This window comes from Lutra lutra, chromosome 11 (genome assembly GCF_902655055.1).
Source record: "Lutra lutra chromosome 11, mLutLut1.2, whole genome shotgun sequence".
Lineage (NCBI taxonomy): Eukaryota > Metazoa > Chordata > Mammalia > Carnivora > Mustelidae > Lutra > Lutra lutra.
Genome location: NC_062288.1, coordinates 64,196,943 through 64,218,041, shown reverse-complemented (window position 1 = coordinate 64,218,041; position 21,099 = coordinate 64,196,943). Strand labels below are relative to the sequence as shown.

General features: G+C 40.9%; 1 protein-coding gene across 2 annotated transcripts in view; it reads left to right on the top strand.

Moving 5' to 3' along the window:
* The first annotated feature begins 5,002 nt into the window (after positions 1 to 5,002).
* NT5C3A (5'-nucleotidase, cytosolic IIIA) overlaps positions 5,003 to 21,099 on the top strand; it is a 57,203-nt gene continuing 41,106 nt past the window's right edge. The window contains exon 1 of one of the 2 annotated variants that reach the window (XM_047695024.1): positions 5,003 to 5,229. In XM_047695024.1, the coding sequence (XP_047550980.1) occupies positions 5,092 to 5,229 (138 nt within the window). In that variant the 5' untranslated portion in view covers positions 5,003 to 5,091. The remainder of the gene's footprint in view (positions 5,230 to 21,099) is intronic. The other variant, XM_047695026.1, reaches the window with a different exon arrangement.

Here is a 21,099-nt window from a genome sequence, read left to right as displayed (position 1 = left end):
AGTTTCTTAAAAACATTTACATCACTCCTTATTGCTAATTGTGTTAATAACCATGTAAATAAGCAGATGATTAAATTTCAAGCCTGAGAGTGACTCTTAAACAAATCCAATAAACCCTTAAAATTTACCTTTATTGATTTTTTTTAATTTGAAAGATAAGTGGCAGTATTTATTAAATGGCCCATATTCTCATTTATATACTCAAATGCATAGAAATATTATAATATGATATGTAATATGATATTATTGGACCACTAAAGATACGTCATTCCCTTGCAGCCCAGATCAGAATGTTCCCTAGCTTTCCAATATGAAATATCACCTAGGTAACTCTGAATCTTCTGATGACCCAGAATCAATGATGATTTTCTCGTGTTTTCCCTGGACCTGCTTCAAATCACCTGCGTTCTTTTAGTGTAATTTAAAACTGAAATAGAATTACCAAACCCATTCCAACCAATGTTCAAGTATCTTGCAGCAGCCAAGCTTCCAGTTCAAATGTATTCCATGTCATTAGCCAGGGTAGATAAAAAGAATCATAATTAATGAAACTGTTAGTAAAAAGAAAGACAAGGCAGAAATTAGCTTAAAAAAAAAAGTAGGTAGGGACGCCTGGGTGGCTCAGTTGGTTAAGCAGCTGCCTTCGGCTCGGGTCGTGATCCCAGCGTCCTGGGATCGAGTCCCACATCGGGCTCCTTGCTCGGCAGGGAGCCTGCTTCTCCCTCTGCCTCTGCCTGCCACTCTGTCTGCCTGTGCTCGCTCGCTCTCCCTCTCTCTCTGACAAAATAAATAAATAAATAAAAATCTTAAAAAAAAAAAAGTAGGCATGGGAGATGAAATGTTAAGTCAATGTTCCTATTTATTCTATTTATGTAATTACACATGTCCCATCAGGCTACCAAATTACTCTTTTGCTGTACAGTTAACTTACTTTTCTTACATTCAGATGTAAGAAACTAATTCTCTAACCCAGTAAAAGACTACAGTGGCAATTGTAGAAGCCACAAAGTTCCATTTGTGAAAAGATTTTGTACCATTAATTTCCCTTCCTAAGAATTGAGTAGATTTAAAAAATCACAGTGCGTGTCTAGCTGGTTCAGTCATTAGAGCAAGTGACTTGATCTCAAGGTCTTACTCGTGGTCTTAAAATCAGCTAAATTAATCTAAACTGCTGTGATAAGCAGGGGAAATGGCATCAATCCCTTGCAAGAGACCCACAAACTAGAGGGAAGTTAAAGCAATAATCCTACTGCAAGAAAGAATTATGAGGATTAGTACATGCATCCAACTTCAATCATAGGCCAGAATTTGTTTTACCATTTGCTGAGGACCTACTCAAGTGTAGGTCACAGGGAAGGATGCTCAAGTACCACATGACATTCCTGAATGGAATACTTTAAAATTTTTGTCATCTTTTTCTCAGATATATTCACAGGTTCTCACATATATTGTGCTTGTATTAAAATGAACAAAAAAGCTAACATCCTTCCTAAGAAACTGATCACTCTATATCCCCAAGATCATTTTATGGCATCAGAGGATCAATCTTGTCCACAAAACAAGACACAGAAAGGGCATTCACGTACCTGATAGTTAATTCCAAACTTGTTTTCTTACCAGATGCCTAATCAGGTGGGACCTACTTTACATTGCTAAGAACCCCCTCTCCACAAATTTCCCTTTTAGAACTCCTGCTAGGGTTCTAGAAAGTTGATACAGGGCTGGAACAATATGATCAAGAGCGGAGGTTCAGAGAAAAGCAACCCCTAGCTTCACTGCTACCTCTCATTTATTCCCTTCCTGCAATTCATTCTATATCCCAGGCAAAAAAGGAGCTTCACCAGGCAACACCACTAACTCCAAAGAGCTTCTCTGGATCCCTTCTGTGTTACCCCTAGAGACAAACAGGGTAAATGACATCAATCCCTTGCAAGAGACAAGACAGGCAAGAACAAGTCCTGATTCTTACAAAGAGGAGGAAATGAGGTGGAGCATTTTCAGCCATTTGTATGTCTTGAGAGAAATGTTTGTTCATGTCTTTTGCCCAATCCTTGACTGGATTTTTTGGTTTTTTTTGGTGTTGAGATTGAGAAGTTCTTTATAGATCTTGATACCAGTCCAAATCTATAATGTCATTTGCAAATATCTTTTCCAGTTCCATAGGTTGCCTTTTAGTTTTGCTGTTTCCTTTGCTGTGCAGAAGCTTTTTATCTTATGAAGTCCCAATAGTTCATTTTTGCTTTTGTTTCCCTTGCCTTTGGAGATGTGTCTAGCAAGAAGTTGCTGAAGCCAGAGTCGTTGCTGCCTGTGTTCTCTAGAATTTTGATGGATTCCTATCTCACATTTAGGTGTATCTTTGTATGATGTAAGGAAATGGTCTAGTTTCATTCTTCTTCATGTGGTTGTCCAATTTTCCCAGCACCATTTACTGAAGAGACTGTCCTTTTTCCATTGAACATTCTTTCCTGCTTTGTCAAAAATTAGTTGGCATCGGGGAAATACAAATCAAAACCACAATGAGATACCACCTAACACCAGTCAGAATGGCTAAAATTAACAAGACAGGAAACAATAAATGTTGGCGAGGATGTGGAGAAAGGGGAACACTGTTACGCTGTTGGTGGGAGTAAAAGTTGGTACAGCCACTCTGGAAAACAGTATGGAGATTCCTCAAGTTAAAAATAGAGCTACCCTACAACCCAGCAATTGCTCTACTAGGTATTTACCCCAACGATAAAAATGTAGTGACCCGAAGGGACACCTGCACCCCAATGATCATAGCAGCAATGTCCACAATAGCCAAACTATGGAAAGAGCTCAGATGTCTATCGACAGATGAATGAATAAAGAAGATGTGGCATGTATATACAGTGGAATATTACTCTCCCATCACTATACTTACGTGAATAGTATTATGCTGAGCAAATTATGTCATTCAGAGAAAGACAATTATCATATGGTTTCACTCATACCTGCAGTATAAGAAACAGAGCAGGAGGTCATAGGGAAAGGGAGGAAAAACTGAATGGGAAGTCATCAGAGAGGGAGATAAACCATGAGAGACTTTTTAGGAAAATATTTTATTTATTCATTTGAGAGAGAGAGGCAGAAAGAGCACAAGCAGAGGGAGAGGCAGAGGGAGAGGAAGAAGCAGACTCCCCGCTGAGCTGGGAACCAAAAGTGGCGCTCCATCCCAGAACCTGAAGATGATGACCTGAGCCAAAGGCAGACACTTAACCATCTGAGCCACCCAGGTACCCCAAACCATGAGAGGCTCTTAACTATAGGAAACAAACTGAGGGTTTCTGGAGGGGAGGTGGGTGGGAGGATGGGGTAATTGGGTGATGGGCATTAAGGAGGACATGGGATGCGATGAGCACTGGGTATTTTTTTTTTTTTAAGATTTTATTTATCCATTTGACAGACAGAGATCACAAGTAGGCAGAGAGGCAGACAGAGACAGAGTGAGGAAAGCAGGCTCCCTGTTGAGCAGAGAGCCCGATGCGGGGCTCGATCCCAGGACCCTGGGATCATGACCTGAGCTGAAGGCAGAGGCTTTAACCCACTGAGCCACCCAGGCACCCTGAGCACTAGGTATTATACCCAAACGATAAGTTATTGAATGCAACATCCAAAACTAATGATGTACTGTACATTGGCTGATTGAATTTAAATAATAAAAAAAGAGGAAATGATAGAAGAGGCAGTGAGTGGGATATAGCAGAAAAAGGACAGCAGTGGTGAAAGGAACACTGCCTAACTTCATCTTTACCCTTTTGTCATAGCACTTTTTATTTATGTATTTATTTTAAAGATTTTTTTTTTTATTTGAGAGAGAATGCAAGAGGGAGAGAGAGAGAGAGAGAATGAGGGGGGAAGATCAGAGGGAGAAGCAGACTCCCTGCTGAGCAGGGAGCCAAATGTGGGACTCAATCTCTGGACCCCAGGATCACCACCTGAGCTGAAGGCAGTCACTTAACCAACTGAGCCACCCAGGTGCCCCAATCATAGCACTTTAAAAAAAAATTGTGATATAAAACACATAAAATTTACCAACTTAACCATTTTAAAATGTATAGTACTCTTAACTATAGACACATGATAACGGATCTCTAGAACTTTTTCATCTTCCAAAACTGAAACTCAATACTCAATTTCTTCCTCTTCTCCCAACCCTCACAACCACCATTCTACTTTCTAAGACTTTGACTATCTCATGTAAGTAGAATAATGGAAGTATTTGTCTTTTTGTGACTGGCTTATTTCACTTAGCATAATGTGCCCATGATTCACCAGTGTTGTCAAATACTGAAGAATTTCCTTCTTTTTAAAGGCTGAATAGTAGTATTCCATTCAATGTATATGCCGAATTTTCTTTATTCATTCATCTGTTGATGGATATTTCAGTTGTATCACATTTTAGCTACATTTGACTATTATCATTTGGCTGCAATGAACATGGGTGTGCTGATATTTCTTTTTGAGTGCCTGCTTTCAATTCTTCTGGATATATATCAGCATCACTGGATCATATGGTAAATCTATTTTTAATTTTTGAGGAATTTCTATAGTTTTCCATTATAGCTGTACCAATTTACATTTCCAACAACAGTACTGTTGGTTGTAACTTAATGCGTAGTAGTTTGTAACGCCTTCTGGGGGCTGTAGTCCAGAGTGGCTGAGGAGGGTGGAAGGTGGAAGACGGATGACTTTTTCTGCTTGGGTCTGGTTGGAATCAGATTTCTACTGTAGGGAGCTGGAGTGAACCACTCCGTGGTTCTCATCAGCACAGAGATAATTGATACCATTCCCTTTTGGGTCCTGGGACAGTTCCTCAGAGGTAGGATCCAAGGAAGACCAGCCTCACACCCACCCTCAGCTGCGACGCAGGCCACGCCCCCCACGCCTTCCCTCCCTCGAGTCAGCGCGTGGGGTGGGGCTTTCCGTGGGGCAGGGCTTGTGCGGGAGGGGAGGAGCCGAGGCGGGGCTCCCGCAGAGCGGCCCCGGGGCAGGGCGTCCCAGTTTCTCTGCGGACCACAGCAGTCCAGCGACCTCTTCTTTTCTGGCCGGGAGGCGCAGGACACGCCATTCATGGACCGGGCGGCGGTGGCGAGGATGGGCGCGGTGGCCAGTGCCAGTGTGTGTGTCCTGGTGGCGGGGGTGGTGCTGGCCCAGTACATATTCACCTTGAAGAGGAAGACAGGGCGGAAGACCAAGATCATCGAGATGGTGAGTGCAGGGCCCCGCGTGCCCGAGCGCTTGATGGGCCGCAGGGCGTTCCATCCGCCCTTACCTTCCCGTGCTGGCGCTGCTGGAATGCAAAGGGCACACTGGGGACCCATTCACCCCGCGAGTGGCAACACCGGGGGGCGGTGACCTGGTCTGGACACTCCGGGGTGTCACTCCTCTGTCTTTTGTTGTGTCTCCATTTGAAACAGAAAGGGAGCAAGTAGGTGACTCGGAAACCAGCCACCTCCTGCAGCAAAAGCCATTTCTCAAGAAATAAACGGAACGTTCTAGGCTGGGTTGCTGCCTAGTTCCTGCCGCCAAATGGTTGTGACTAATCCAGTTCGGACTGAGTTGTTTCTGCACGCTGGCTAGAATGAGTTAGGTATGGAAAGGTGTAACTTCTCAGTGGTTGAGAGAATGCCGGTTGAGCTGACTGGCATTCAGAATAGTTTATTTTGTATTTGAATGTTATTTCTTCTTGTCTCAAACTGCCAGGAAGTATCTTTGTGTTCGTTTTTTTCCCCACAAACCTCTTGCATAACAGTATTTTAGAAATTTATTTCCAATTTTATTGTGAGAGTGTTTCAAGAATCCTACTTAAGGTATATGATAAGCAGTGTTTGCTTCAAAGTTGAGATGTTTTTAATTTTGTTTTGGTTTGGTTTTAGTTTTTGTTTTAGTTTGGTTTTTAGTTTTTGTTTTTTAATTAGAATCCACTCATAAAGACCAGTAACTCATGGAGTTATTATAATGTACTTACTGGAATGCATAAGCTCATGTTTACTCCCAATAATGTGCTACACATGTGAACATTTGGGGTCAAATATTTATGAAAAATAAGTTGACAATCTATCACCATATTAAATAATATCATTTTAGGTTCTTATACTTAGAATACTCAGCCTCAAGTATGTCTTCATTGATCAAAGACACTGTCCTCTTGGTTGCTGTTGGCCCCAGGTTGAATACAGAAATATTTTCCCCATAACTAATAGTAAAAGAAATGGTAACCCCGTGTCTCATGCCAATAATACTTGAAAGTTTTGTTTATTGCTAGAATTAAATTATTCTTGGATTCTTATTTTTTCCTCTACTTCTGTGGGTACAGCGGCAAATGTTTTTATCTCAGAAATTTTATTTTATTTATGTTGCTATCTTGTTTAGAGAACTTTCGTGGCTTCCTTTTGCCCCAAACCAAAAGTTTATATTCTATATGGGGGTGGGGGGAAACAGTTGCAACTAATTGCCGTATCTTCCAGCATGTACTTAAACTGTGAATTGGTTTGTTTTATCACTTTTCTAAACTGAGTAGAGTTAAAAATTAATTCTTTTCATAAAATCCCACATTGATGCCATCCTAAAAACAGTTTGCCATCTTTGTGAAAAATAATGAAAGCCATCAGACAGGCGAACTTTACTTATTTGTAGTATAGAAATCAGTCAATCTTATACATATGTATACGTAATGTTATATTAATTCAGATTGTGATATATATACAGCCTGCTAGTAGCTTTTAAAAGGAAAAAGTTGAAAGAGCTCTATGTTTTTATTTTTTTAATTATTTTTTTAAGATTTATTTATTTTCGAGAGTGGGGAGGGACAGAGGGAGGGAGAGAGAGAGAGAGAGAGAGAGTATTAAGCAGACTTTACACTGAGCATGAAGCCCAGGTTGGGGCCAGATCTCATGGCCCTGAGCAAAAAGCAAGAGATGGGGGCTCTACCAACTACGCTACCTAGGTGCCTTGAGCTTTATGGGGTTTTTTTTGTTTTGTTTTTGTTTTTGTTTTTTTAAGATTTTATTTATTTATCTGACAGAGATCACAAGTAGGCAGAGAGGCAGGCAGAGAGAGTGAGAGGGAAGCAGGCTCCCCGCCGAGCAGAGAGCCCGATGCGGGACTCAATCCCAGGACTCCGAGACCACGACCTGAGCCGAAGGCAGCAGCTTAAACCACGGAGCCACCCAGGCGCCCCGAGCTTTATGTTTTTAACTTGTAATTTTAATAGGCTGCTTCTTCAAATGGGATAAACATTTGATTGGGAGTCTGAAGATTTGGGTTCAAATTCTGGTTTTATCTCTTTTAATAACCATGCGTTAGGGGGCATGTTTTGCCCATTTCCCACCCTATCCTCCAAACTCCCACCTTAGAGAATCTGTACAAACCTGTGAATGTCCAATGGACATAGCTTAAACTGATCACAAGTAATGGAACCAACAGTAACTACCTAAGCAAGGTGGGCCTATTCTTACTGGCTAGGTAAACAAATAACGTCTGGCACTGGGCTTAGATTATGCACCACTTTAAAAGTTTTGAGTTAAAAGACACAGAAGTGTGGCTCGTGGGGTGTGCATGCTACAGCTGAAATGTCCTATAGGGCAGCAAAATAAATATACAGAGTAAGCCTGTCAGAAGACATGGCCTAAGATGTTTAGAGGTCAGAGGCATCTGGGTGGCTCAGTCGGTTGATGGATTCTTGGTTTCTGCTCGGGTCATGAGCTCCGGGCCACGGAATTGAGCACCTCAGCAGGTTTGTGCTCAGTGGGGAGTCTGCTTGAGATTAACTCCGCCTGGCCCAAACCCCCCTCAAGTGTTCCTCCCTCCTTCAAATAAATAAATAAATAAATAAATAAATCTTTTTTTTTTTTAAGATTTTATTTATTTATTTGACAGAGAGAGAGAGAGATCACAAGTAGGCAGAGAGACAGGCAGAGAGAGGGGGGGAAGCAGGCTCCCCACTGAGCAGAGAGCCCAATGTGGGGTTCAATCCCAGGACCCTGAGATCATGACCTGAGCCGAAGGCAGAGGCTTAACCCACTGAGCCACCCAGGCACCCCAATAAATACTTTTTTTTAAAAAGGGATGTTTAGAGCTCCAAGATAACCCATTTTTCATAGTTAATATACTGCATTATTAAATTTTTATTTTAGAACAGTTTTAAATTCACAACATAATTAAGCAAATAAGTAGAGTCCCAGCAAGTTCTCCTATTACTGACATTGCACATTGGTATGGTACATTTGTTAAAATTAATGAACAAGGGGCGCCTGGGTGGCTCAGTGGGTTAAGCTTCTGCCTTCGGCTTAGGTCATGATCCCAGGGTCCTGGGATCGAGCCCCACGTCGGGCTCTCTGCTCAGCAGGCAGCCTGCTTCCTCCTCTCTCTCTCTGCCTGCCTCTGTGCCTGCTTGTGATCTCTGTCTGTCAAATAAATAAATAAAATCTTTAAAAAAAATTAATGAACAAATATTCACACATTTTTAAATATCCCTACTTTGTTCAGATTTCCATTGTTTTTAGCTTATGTCCTTCTCTGCCCTAAAGTTCCATCCAGAATACCACATACATTTCGTCATCATGTGTCCTTATCTCATCTTGGCTATTACAAGTTTCTCAATTTTTTCTTGTTTGTTTTATCTGTGGTACCATAAGAAATATATATTTTGTGTTTGTCCCAGGTTCCTGCCACATAGCTCCTAAAACACTTGGACTCTGGGAAGTGTTAACAGTGTCTTTTATATGCTAATAAGGTGGGCCGAAAGCTGGGGGGTTCCCAAGATGGCTTCAAGAGGGGGGCTGGTTGCCATAAAGATCAAGGCATGATTAGAGGATCAGAGCTTTCAGCATGTCCCCTCTTTTCTTTGAACAAGGGCTGGAGTTCAAGCTGATCACCTGGTCAGTAATTTATTTGATCAATCTCACCTACACAACAGATCTCCATAAAGACCTCTAAAGGAGAACTTACAGGTTTGCAAATACCTTGAGGTGTGGATAGAGTGGTGTGTTCTAGAGAGGACATGGAAGTTCTCCACCCCTTTATCTTGCCCTATGCTTCTCTTCCATTTGGCTGCTCTAAATTGTTTTTTTTTTTTTAAGATTTTTTAATTATTTATTTGACAGACAGAGATCACAAGTAGGCAGAGAGGCAGGCAGAGAGAAGTGGGGAGGCAGGCTCCCTGCTGAGCAGAGAGCCAGATGGAGGGCTCAATCCCAGGACCCTGGGATCATGACCTGAACCGAAGGCAGAGGCTTTAACCCACCGAGCCACCCAGGCACCCTCTAAATTGTATTTTTTATATGAAACCTGTCATAGTAAGTAAAGCACTCTCCAGAGTTCTATGTTATTCTTTCAGATTATGGAACCCCAGGAGGGGGTTGTGGGAGTCCCCAAATTCACAACTGGTCCATCAGAAATATGGGTGACAATCTGGGGCTTGTGACTGGCATTGGAAATGGGGATAGACTTGTGGACTGAGTCCTTACCTCATGGGATCAGGTACTAACTCTACATAGTGTCAGAATTGCATTGTATTATACAAAGAGTTGGGGCATGGTTGGTGTGAGGTGTGAGAAATGTGTTTTTAAAAAAGTTAAATATAGAACATTTTGTAATATCTGGCTCATAGTAACTGCTTATTAAATAGTAATTATAATTATTATACCAAAACACAGCCACTCTTATATCTTAGTCATTTTTCCTTATGAACACTATTAGGGCAAAAAAAAATTTTTTTTTTTAAAGATCCTACTTAATTACTTGACAGCAAGATAGAGAGAGAGCACAAGTAGGCAGAGTGGCAGACAGTGGCAGAGGGAGAAGCAGGCTTTCTGCCCAAGCAAGGACCCTGGGATCATGACCCAAACCGAAGGCAGCCGCTCAACCAACTGAGCCACCCAGGTGCCCCAGGGCAAAATTTTTAACCACTGGTATTATTTTTCTCAACTTTCTCTCTCCTAAGCCTTCATTGTAAAAACTACTCTAACTATCCCTGGTAATGATGGCTTGCAGTTTTTGTAAACTGGACCAAAAAGATCAAGATTGCCAAACCTGTATAGAAGTTAATAACACATGCGGTAGAATTTTGCACAAATAAAATTAGTATTTGGGGTGAATTGTATTTGGGAATGAATTTCCCCAACCTCTCTTAGATTCTGCAAGTTTCAAGTCCTTCGTCATTGCTGTTGACCATCACTTACCACTTGCTATTCAGTTTAACTCACCATTCTAATAAAATGTGCCTGCTCAGATAGGTCTTGTTCCCTCTGCAGCCTTTTTAGTTACTCTTAGTAAAAAAGATTCTGGAACAAAGCTTGAGCACTTGCTAGTTTCCCATCAGACATAGAAACCTACTCCAACATAAAATTTAGGCTTTGAAGAATGAGGAATGAATCATATATATAGTCTTTCATATAACTCCCTTATTTTAAATGATACATGACTTTAGTGGGGTTTTTTTTTTTTGTTTTTTGTTTTTGGTTGATTTTTACTCATGGGCATTGCTTCCATATTTTATTCTATTCAGACAGCATTTATCTACTTTCAAATTAATTTGGCTGGGTATAAAAGTATTAACAGATCTTCCTATGATCTGTGGGGTTATGTCCCTATAAACCATCATTAAGTTGAAAATATGGTAAGTCTGTAATGCATTTCATATACCTACCAAACATCATAGCCTAGCCTAGCCTACCTTAAGTGTGCTTGGAACACTTACATTGGGTTACAGATGGGCAAAATCATCTAACAAAAAGCCTATTTTATAATGAAGTGTTGATTATCTAATACAATTTATTGACTGTACCGAAAGTGAAAAACAGAATAGTTGTATGGTACAGAATGTTTATCAGTGTAATGGTTGTTTTTTCTCATGACTGGGTGGTTGACTGGGAGCTAAGGCCACTGCCAGTGCCCAGCATCAGAAGAGAATATTTTACCGTACATTGCTAGCCCAGGAAAAGATCAAAATTCAAAGTATAGTTTCTACTAAATGCATGTCACTTTTTCAAGACCTAAAAAATCAGAGAATTACAAGTCAAACCATAAGTTAGGGTCATCTAATAAAATTGTAAGGAAACAGTCGGAACTGTAATTTTTCCTCATAAAAGAAAAACTGAGTACTTGAAACTAAATAATGCCAAGTGTTTAGTGATTAAAAAACAGAAGTGTACAAATTTAAGTATTAAATGTGGCTTCTAAAGAGAGAATTAAAAAACGTATGTGGTTAACCATCTGGGTATTAGGACAGCACCAGTGAAACTCCTTTCTATTTTCTGGATACAAGATGCAGTCACTTTTAAAAAGGAAATTATTTTATTTTATTTTATTCTATTTTATTTTATTTTTTAGGATTTTATTTATTTATTTGACAGAGAGAAAGCACAAGCAGGCAGAGCGTCAGGCAGAGGGAGAGAGAGAAGCAGGCTGTCCACTGAGCAGGAATTCCGGTATAGGCCTTGATTCCAGGATCCTGGGATCATGACCTGAGCCAAAGGCAGCTGTTAAACTGACTGAGGTACCCAGGTGCCCCAAAAAGGAAATTATTTTAAAGTAAAAACATTTTAAATGTATGTGTCTATGTATTTATACACACATATACTGTTTATAAGAATTTGTCTTCTTCTTTCTGGTTTCTAGACTGTGTTAGGAGAAATCTTACAAGGTTTTTTAAATTTATGAATGAATGCTAACTTTCCTGTCCTACAGTTATTGGCCACAGAACTTCTCTCCTACTCCAAGAATCTCAGTTTTCCCCACTGTTCCTCTTTAGTCATCATTCTTATTAGATAAATTGGCCAAAAGTGTGGGTTTTATTTGTTTTTATTAAATTTTGCATTTGGCTGTCCAAATCTACATTGATCTCTTAGTACAGTAACTTAGAATTTTGTCTTTTGTTTTATTAATTCCAGAAACTAATTCAGAAAATTTATTTCATGTCTTTTAGGACAGAAAATGTAATGCCCTTAAGATATTGATAACAAATGGACCAACTTTTCCAGTTATCAGTGTTTAATTTGTGCTTTTGAAGTTGTTTTAGAAAGCAGACAATATGTTTTATTTTTTAATCCAAACTGCTAAAAGATTGAAAACTGACTTTTAAATTAAAGGCCCATCTATGTATGTCACTCTTCTGTTTGCTGTTAAATTAAGTTGAAAATACACCTTTCCTGGGGAGTTTAAAAACTTAAATAAATTATGTTCTTGGAAGAGAATGACTTCATTTAGTTAGACTATTTAGTAAGCAGAGCTGGCTGAGGAAAACAAACATTTCTAACCTCACATATAGAACTAGAATTACAATCTTTAAGCTAGAGAAAGATAAAAGGTCTTATTATGAAAAATAGAGCTAAACTTGATTTCTGTGATCTCTTCTAAAGATGTGATTAATATATGAAGTCGACATGATGCAAGGGATGTAAATAGAACTCAACTTTATTTTGCCTTCTTGTGGCACCTTTCAAATCTACTCAGTGATGGTAATTTTTCTTGCCACTGGTGAAAATTCTGGTAGGCCTGTGACTTATTGCTCACTCTCAGATTGTAAAAGACAGTCTTTTAAAATCACAAGCAGTCAGTCTCATTTCTGTAAATACCAGTGTCTAGTCATGTATTATACATGACTTCAATATTAATTCTGTGGTGAGACTCCTAGATGGACATTACTAGTACCCACCAATATTTTTAGCTCTTCTCCCCTTTTTATATTTGGGCAAGTTTTGCTGTTCTGCCCAATAGACTGCCTGGAGATGGTATGGCCACTTGTGGGCCAGTGTAGTTATGAAAAGGAACACAGTTGTCCATAGTCTTTGCTACTGTTGGAGTAAATCCTGAAGCATCATGATGATACGGAGATGACACAGTACCAAAGCAGCCTGGAATATTGAGCCAATATGTGGAGGACAACTGCCCTGGAAAGTCATCTGGACCCATATTGGACTTTGTGTGAGTGAAAAATAAACTTTTTTGTGTGTTAACTGAGATTTTTGCGTTGTTACTGCCCCATAGCTTACCCTAATACAGATCTCTTCACTACCCCAAAGCTGTGGCTTACTGCAGGTGGCTCCTCCCCTCCCTAGTTAGTGGTGGCGAGTGATCTGGGATGAGAGAAGAGGAGATAATCAACCTCTCTCTTTCCCCACTCCTGCTCTTTCCCCCCACTAGCCATTCCTTCAGATTTGGGGGTTAATAGGGTAGGAGGAAGGATTTCTTTCACTGAGGAAGTGAAGAAATGAGAGGTTTTTTTTAAAAGGTTAATTTATTTATTTGAGAGAGAGAACATGAGGTGAAAGAGCAGAGGGACAGGTAGAGAGAATCTCAAGCAGACTCCCCACTGAGCATGGATCCTGACACAGGCCTCAATCCCAGGACACTGAAATCATGACCTGAACTAAAACCAAGAGTCAGACCAGCTGAGCCACCCAGGCACCCCTTTTCTTTCTTTCCTTCTCTTTCTTTCTTTCTTTAAGATTTTATTTATTTATTTGACAGAGAGAGAAATCACAATAGGCAGAGAGGCAGGCAGAGAGAAGGGGGGAAGCAGGCTCCCCGCTGAGCAGAGAGCCCAATGCGGGGCTCGATCCCAGAACCCTGAGATCATGACCCGAGCCGAAGGCAGAGGCTCAACCCACTGAGCCACCCAGGTGCCTTACCCCTTTTCTTTTTAAGGTTTATTTATTTATTTTGGGAAGAGAGAGAAAGCATGTGTGGGGAGGGCCAGAGGGAAGGGGAGAGAGTCTTAAGCAGACTCCATGCTGAGTGAGGAGCCCTGTGAGAGGCTCAATCTCAAGACCCCAAGATCACAACCTGAGCCAAAACCAAGAGTCAGACACTTAACTGATTGCCACCTAGGTGCCCCAAAATGAGAGTTCTTACTTGACTAGTTAGGTTTGTTCTCTCTGGGCCTGCAAGGTATTTAAAGTTGACTTTCTCTTCTTTCACTATAACCTCATAATATGGGCACTTTTTAAATTTAATTAAATTTAATTTTTTGGCACCCCATCCACCTCAGCCTGATTTTTTTTTTTTTTTTTTTTTTGAGTGATTCATTCCATGTGGGCTCTTGCCTTTGAAGTCCCTCCCTCTCAGGTGGTTAAGGGCCCAGGAGTCATGAAGCCAATTCTCTCCATTTTCCTTTCCTCACCTTAGTAGGTCCCTGAATTAAACTGAAACAGAAAGATTCCTCATTTAACATCTATTACGTAAGTTTAACATTCTGTGAAATTTTTTTTAGATGTTAATCATTGTTATGAACTGAATTGTGACCCCTCAAAGGTTCTTTTCACTGGACTGAGAATCAATTAAGAAATCAGTTGACAGGGATGCCTGGGTGACTCAGTGGGTTGAGCTGCTGCATTTGACTCAGGTCATGATCCCAGGGTCCTGGGATCGAGTCCCGCATCGGGCTCCTTGCTCAGCAGGGAGCCTGTTCTCTCCCTCCTTCTCTCTGACAAATAAATAAATAAAATCTTAAAAAAAAAAGAAATCAATTGACAGATTAACAGGAGAAAATCAAATTTAATAGCATATGTATGGTAATCCACACAAACATGGAAATTCCAAATACAGGGAAAATGAGATCTATATTTCATTCTGAACTAAGGAGAAGGGAGTAGGGGCCCGGGACTTGACAGGAAGGGAATACATTCTTAGAGCAGTAAGTAGAACAGATGTTTGCCCAGCTGTATAGATGGGTCACTCGGGAAAAATGTATCTCTCCTTATTCTGGAAAGACCCCCACTTTAGAGTTCTTCTAAGTAGTTAAAGGATGGGCAAAAGTTTCTCTTCAGCCCATAGGGTCTTCATTGCCTCCAGCTCAAAATAATCTTCATGCCAGAGTGGCCTACCTTGGGGCAGCCTGTCCTCAGCCCCTACATGCTTTTGAATGGTAAGCAAACATTCCCATTTCTTGAGTCTCAGCCTCTATGTTCTGTGTATTCCGTCGCCGGTCAGCCCTGCCAGTGGGCGATATGACTTTCGTCTAGTATTCATGGTGGACACTGGCTTCACTCTCTCTAGAAGCTCCCCAAAATTATCATTTCTTATTTTTTTCCTTCCTTCCTTTCTTTCTTTCTCTTAGGATTTTATTTGTTTGAGAGAAGGAGCGAGGGGAGGGGCAAAAGGAGAGGGAGAGGAAGAAGCAGACTTCCGGCTGAGCAGGGAGCCCAGCACTGGGCTTAATCCCAGGACTCTGGGATCATGATGCCAGGGGAAGGCAGAGCTTAACAGACTGAACCACCTAGGTGCCCCCATTTCTAATTTAAACACATCTCAACTTTTTACAAAATTATTTTTATTAACATATATTGTATTATTTGCTGCAGGGGTACAGGTCTGTGAATCATCAGGCTTACACATTTCACAGCACTCACCACAGCCCATACCCTCCCCAGTGTCCATAACCCAACCACCCTGTCCCTACCCCTCCCACCACCCAGCAACCCTCAGTTTGTTTTGTGAGATTAAGAATCTCTTATGGTTTGTCTCCCTCCAGATGCCATCTTGTTTCATTTTTTCCTTCCCACATCTCAATTTTTTATGGCTTCCTTATAATCACCAACAATTACTGCCTATAAGTTGGTGCTGTTTTTGAAACTTGAGTGAGTTTCCTTCCTGGAGATAATTTCTAACAAAAATGCATTCCTTTCTTCTATTTTAAGGTAAAATTAGATGTTCTCTGGGTACTATACTGAGTAAGTGGAAAGCCCACTATTGAGTCTATATTTAGAAAAAGGAGGGGACGGGGAACCAAGATTTAAATATGACTGCTTAAGTGGCTCAATGCTGTTATGCGGTTACACAGGCTTTTAAAAATATCTCTGTATCCCAACTTTAATTTATATCAGCACTCAGATTTATGACCTTTTAGGACCTGTTTTTAATTCATTTGTTTTGTAAAACATATTCTCCGCAACTCATGTGGCTTTTCCTGATGGTTTTTCATAAAGTAGCAATTTATACACTGTCTTGTATTGTTTACTGTTATGTGTGTTCTTTAAGGGTCTAGGTTGGTAGATATTTCTTTGTCTTTTATTTTTAAGATTTTATTTATTTATATGAGAGAGAGAGAGAGCACCCACATGGCGGGGGCGGTGGGGGGAGTGTTACAGTGGAGGGGTGGTGCGGTGGGGTAGGAGCAGAGGGAAAGGGAGGAGGACACTCCCTGCCAAGGAGGGAGCCAGTTGTTGGGCTGGATCCCAACAACTGACCTGAGCCCAAGACAGACATTTAACCTACTGAGCCACCCAGATGCCCCCTTTGTCTTTCTTATTAGTTGTATCTAGGAGAGAGACCCAAAAATCAGTGTCTTTAATAAACAATAAACATCTTATTTTTCTAATATAAGGAGAGGTCCAAAAAATAGGCAGTTGATGGTTAATTAGGGAGTACAAGGATGTCAAGACAGAGGTCTTTGAAGTCTTTCTTGTGGTCATAAGATGGCAGTTGCAGTCCTGGCCAACATATCCATCTTCCAGGGAGGTTGATACTCAATTAAGTAAAGCAGAACTTTCTTCTCACATGTCACTGGAGAGAACAGTGTCATATAGCCACCCTAACTGTGAAGCTGAGGAGTTTTTTTTGGCTGAGCAAATGGCCACCCCCCAACAAAATTGAGATTCTATTAGTAGGAAAGAAAAGAAGGAATTAGGTAATAAGCAGTCTAATAGTCCATTGTCCCTATTCCTTTATCATATCCTATACTATAGTCCCTATTCATTCTCCATATCATTTGCCATTCAGTAAATTTGTTTAATAGTTGATCAAATAAAAGCACATATATAAAATCTGGTATTACTGGTGGTCAGCTGGCTGGTAGAAAATAGAACATTCCAGCTGTTACAAGTCTTTGGTAATACAGCAGGACAGAATACAGACTCAGAATAGCTTTGCTCTTCTGTCCACCCCAAGTATAAAGATTTACTCATTCACCACTAGTTCTTGAGACATCCGTGCTGCCTTCATACATGCTAATGAGATTTAGAAGCTAGTGTCACAATTATGTGTCACAACTAGCTTAAAAGTTAGAGTCCTAATGATGTGAAATGTTGGGGTTCGAAGAGAACAGTCAGGAAAGGATTCTTGAGGGGCACCTGGGTGGCTTAGTCGGTTAAGTGGCTGCCTTTGGCTCAGGTCATGATCTCAGGGTCCTGGGATTGAGCCCCACAGCGGGGGTTTTGCTTCTCCCTCTCACTCTCCCTTTGAGCTCTCCCTCTCTTTGTTTCTCTTTCTCTCTCTCTCTAATAAATAAAAAATCTGTTTAAAAAAAAAAAAGAAAAAGTTCTTGAGATTTCTTCAGTGCAAAAAGGGTGGTTTTATTAAAGCACAGGACAGAACCCATGGGCAGAAAGAGCTGCGCTGGGATTGTGAGGAGTGACTGATTATATATTCTCAAACTGGAAGGGGGTTAGGCATAGCATAAGTCTCTGAGGAATTTGGAAGCTCGGGTTGTGATCGGGTCCTGGGATAGGGCTCCGCATTGGGCTCTCTGCTAGGCGGGGAGCCTGCCTCCCCCCCCCCCTCTCTGCCTGCCTCTCTTCCTGCTTGTGATCTCCCTCTGTCCAATAAATAAATCTTAAAAAAAATATATTTTAAAAAAATGTGAGAGAGATCTCAAGGAGAGGATATGTGAAATTCAAAGGAATAGGAGATTACATTGGGTAATGTTTGATGGCTGTGTTTGAAGAAGAACAATTATGATTGGTCAGTCTAAATAAAATATATTGTAAATTAAGGGGAAATATATTAAACTCTTAACATTGGCGAAGAATATGTTCAAGATCATCTTGAATCCCCAAATTTGCAAGTATGGAGTAACTTGTACCAGGCATATAACTTTGTCTTTTTTTTTTGCAAATCACATTTGTCATGTTTCCTATGCATTTTCCTCATTCAAGTTTAATCACATTTGCAGCTTCAACAAGTGTGAGCTCTTATCTAGTTAGCTGTTTTTAGGTTAGCCAGAATACTTCCTGAAATAGCTGGAGTTTTTACAACTTTTCTTTCTTCCTTCCTTCCTTCCTTTCTTTCAAGAGTTTATTTATTTATTTGACAGAGAGACACACAGCGAGAGAGGGAACATAGCAGGGGGAGTGGGAGAGGGAGAAGCAGGCTTCCTGCCAAGCAGGGAGCCTGACACGGGACTCAATCCCAGGACCCAGGGATCATGACCTGAGCTGAAGGCAGAAGCTTAATGACTGAGCCACCCAGGCACCCTAAGGAAGTCTCTTTTCTAGGTAAAAATCATCACATCCTTAGATCTTTGACTTTAAGCTCTCCACGTGATTCCAATAAATGCTAAAGTTTGAGAACCGTAGGAGTACAGAATTAAAATTCTTGACACCAGCAAAATTACAAAGTTTACAAAATTTGTTTAAAAAAATGCGGTTTAATTGCTGACAAATAGTCAAAACTAGGGTCTGCCAAATGCTGTGTGGAAAGAGAAATCTGAGTCATGAGTATATAGAAAAATGGGCACTTTTGTTTATTCTGTTGAAAGCATTATATACATTGGTTAAATAAATTATAGTGCATTGCTTACACTGTGGTATGGTTAGTATAATAAAACATTGTGCAACTTTGAAAACAAAGTAGGGGTGCCTGGGTGGTTCATTCGGTCAAGTGTCTGACTTCGGCTCATGTCATGATTGACATAGGAAAGATGTTAGGGTTCCAAGCTGACGGCCAAGAAAGAATTCTTGGTACATCTTTGGTGCAAAATGGTTTATTTTATTTTTTTAATAGATTTTATTTATTTATTTGATAGAGACAGTGAGAGAACAAACACAAGCAAGGGGAGTGGGAGAGGGAGAAACAGGCTTCCCATTGAGCAGGGATCCTGATACGGGGTTCGATCTCAGGACCCTGGGATCATGACCTGAGCCGAAGGCAGACGCTTAACGACTGAGCCACCCAGGTGCCCCAAAATGGTGGTTTATTAAAGCACAGGGACAGGACCAGTGGGCAGAAAGAGCTGATCTGGGGTCATGAGGAGTGGTCCATTATATACTTTCAAGTTGGGAAGGGATTAGGGATAGCCTAAGTCTCTAAGGAATTTTTGTGGTTTTTGTGGGTTTTTTTTTCCTTTTTTTTTTTTTTTAATTTCTTTTCAGTGTTCCAGAATTCATTGTTTATGCACCACACCCAGTGCTCCATGCAATACATGCCCTCCATAATACCCACCACCAGGCTCATCCAGTCTCCACCCCCCACCCCTCCAAAACTGATTGTTTTTCAGTGTCCACAGGCTCTCATGATTCGCCTCCCCCTCCAATTCCTCCAACTCCCTTCTCCTCTCCATCTCCCCATGTCCTCTGTGTTATTCCTTATGCTCCAAAAACAAGCGAAACCATATGATAATTGACTCTCTCTGCTTGACTTATTTCACTCAGCATAATCTCAGGAATTTTTGAGGCAAGTTTTCCAGACCTTGAGGGGCTAGCTTTTATTAGGAAAAGGTCATTTATCGGGACGCCTGGGTGGCTCAGCTGGTTAAGTGTCTGCCTTCAGGTCAGGTCATGATCCCAGGGTCTTGGGATCAAGTCCCACATCTGGCTTCTTGCTCAGTGGGGAGCCTGCTTCTCCCTCTGCCCCTCCCCCTGCTGTGTGCGTGCGTGCCCCCTTTCTCTCTCTCTCTCTGGCAAACAAATAAATAAAATCTTCAAAAAAAAAAAAAAAAAGAAAAGGTCATTTAATACTGTCTAATAAAACCTGAGTCATGAGACCCTTCCAGATGTATATCGGTGGGTCATATGCTTGGGGAAGTGATTGCCAACCTGTGTCTTGGGGGGTTTAAAGATAAAGGAAATTTTTTTTTTTTTTTTTTTTTTTACCTTTTGTTTCTTTTTTTTTTTTTTAATTTTTTTAATTTTTTTCAGCATAACAGTATTCATTATTTTTGCACCACACCCAGTGCTCCATGCAATCTGTGCCCTCTACAATACCCACCACCTGGTGCCCCCAACCTCCCACCCCCCACCCCTTCAAAATTCTCAGATCGTTTTTTAGAGTCCATAGTCTCTCATGGTTCACCTCCCCTTCCAATTTCCCTCAACTCCCTTCTCCTCTCCATCTCCCCTTGTCCTCCATGCTATTTGTTATGCTCCACAAATAAGTGAAACCATATGATAATTGACTCTCTCTGCTTGACTTATTTCACTCAGCATAATCTCTTCCAGTCCCGTCCATGTTGCTACAAAACTTGGGGATTCATCCTTTCTTTCTTTTTTTTTTTTTTTTTTCTACAGCTTTATAAACATATATTTTTATCCCCAGGGGTACAGGTCTGCGAATCGCCAGGTTTACACACTTCACAACACTCACCATAGCACATACCCTCCCCGATATCCATAACCCCACTCCCTCTCCCAACCCCCTCCCCCCATCAACCCTCAGTTTGTTTTGTGAGATTAAGAGTCACTTATGGTTTGTCTCCCACCCAATCCCATCTTGTTTCATTTACTCTTCTCCTACCCCCTCGACCCCCCATGTTGCATCTCCTCTCCCTCATATCAGGGAGATCATATGATAGTTGTCTTTCTCCGATTGACTTATTTCGCTAAGCATGATACCCTCTAGTTCCATCCACGTCGTCGCAAATGGCAAGATTTCATTTCTTTTGATGGCTGCATAGTATTCCATTGTGTATATATACCACATCTTCTTTATCCATTCGTCTGTAGATGGACATCTAGGTTCTTTCCATAGTTTGGCTATTGTAGACATTGCTGCTATAAACATTCGGGTGCATGTGCCCCTTCGGATCACTATGTTTGTATCTTTAGGGTAAATACACAGCAGTGCAATTGCAGGGTCATAGGGTAGTTCTATTTTCAACATTTTGAGGAACCTCCATGCTGTTTTCCAGAGTGGTTGCACCAGCTTGCATTCCCACCAACAGTGTAGGAGGGTTCCCCTTTCTCCGCATCCTCGCCAGCATCTGTCATTTCCTGACTTGTTAATTTTAGCCATTCTGACTGGTGTGAGGTGATATCTCATGGTGGTTTTGATTTGTATTTCCCTGATGCCGAGTGATATGGAGCACTTTTTCATGTGTCTGTTGGCCATCTGGATGTCTTCTTTGCAGAAATGTCTGTTCATGTC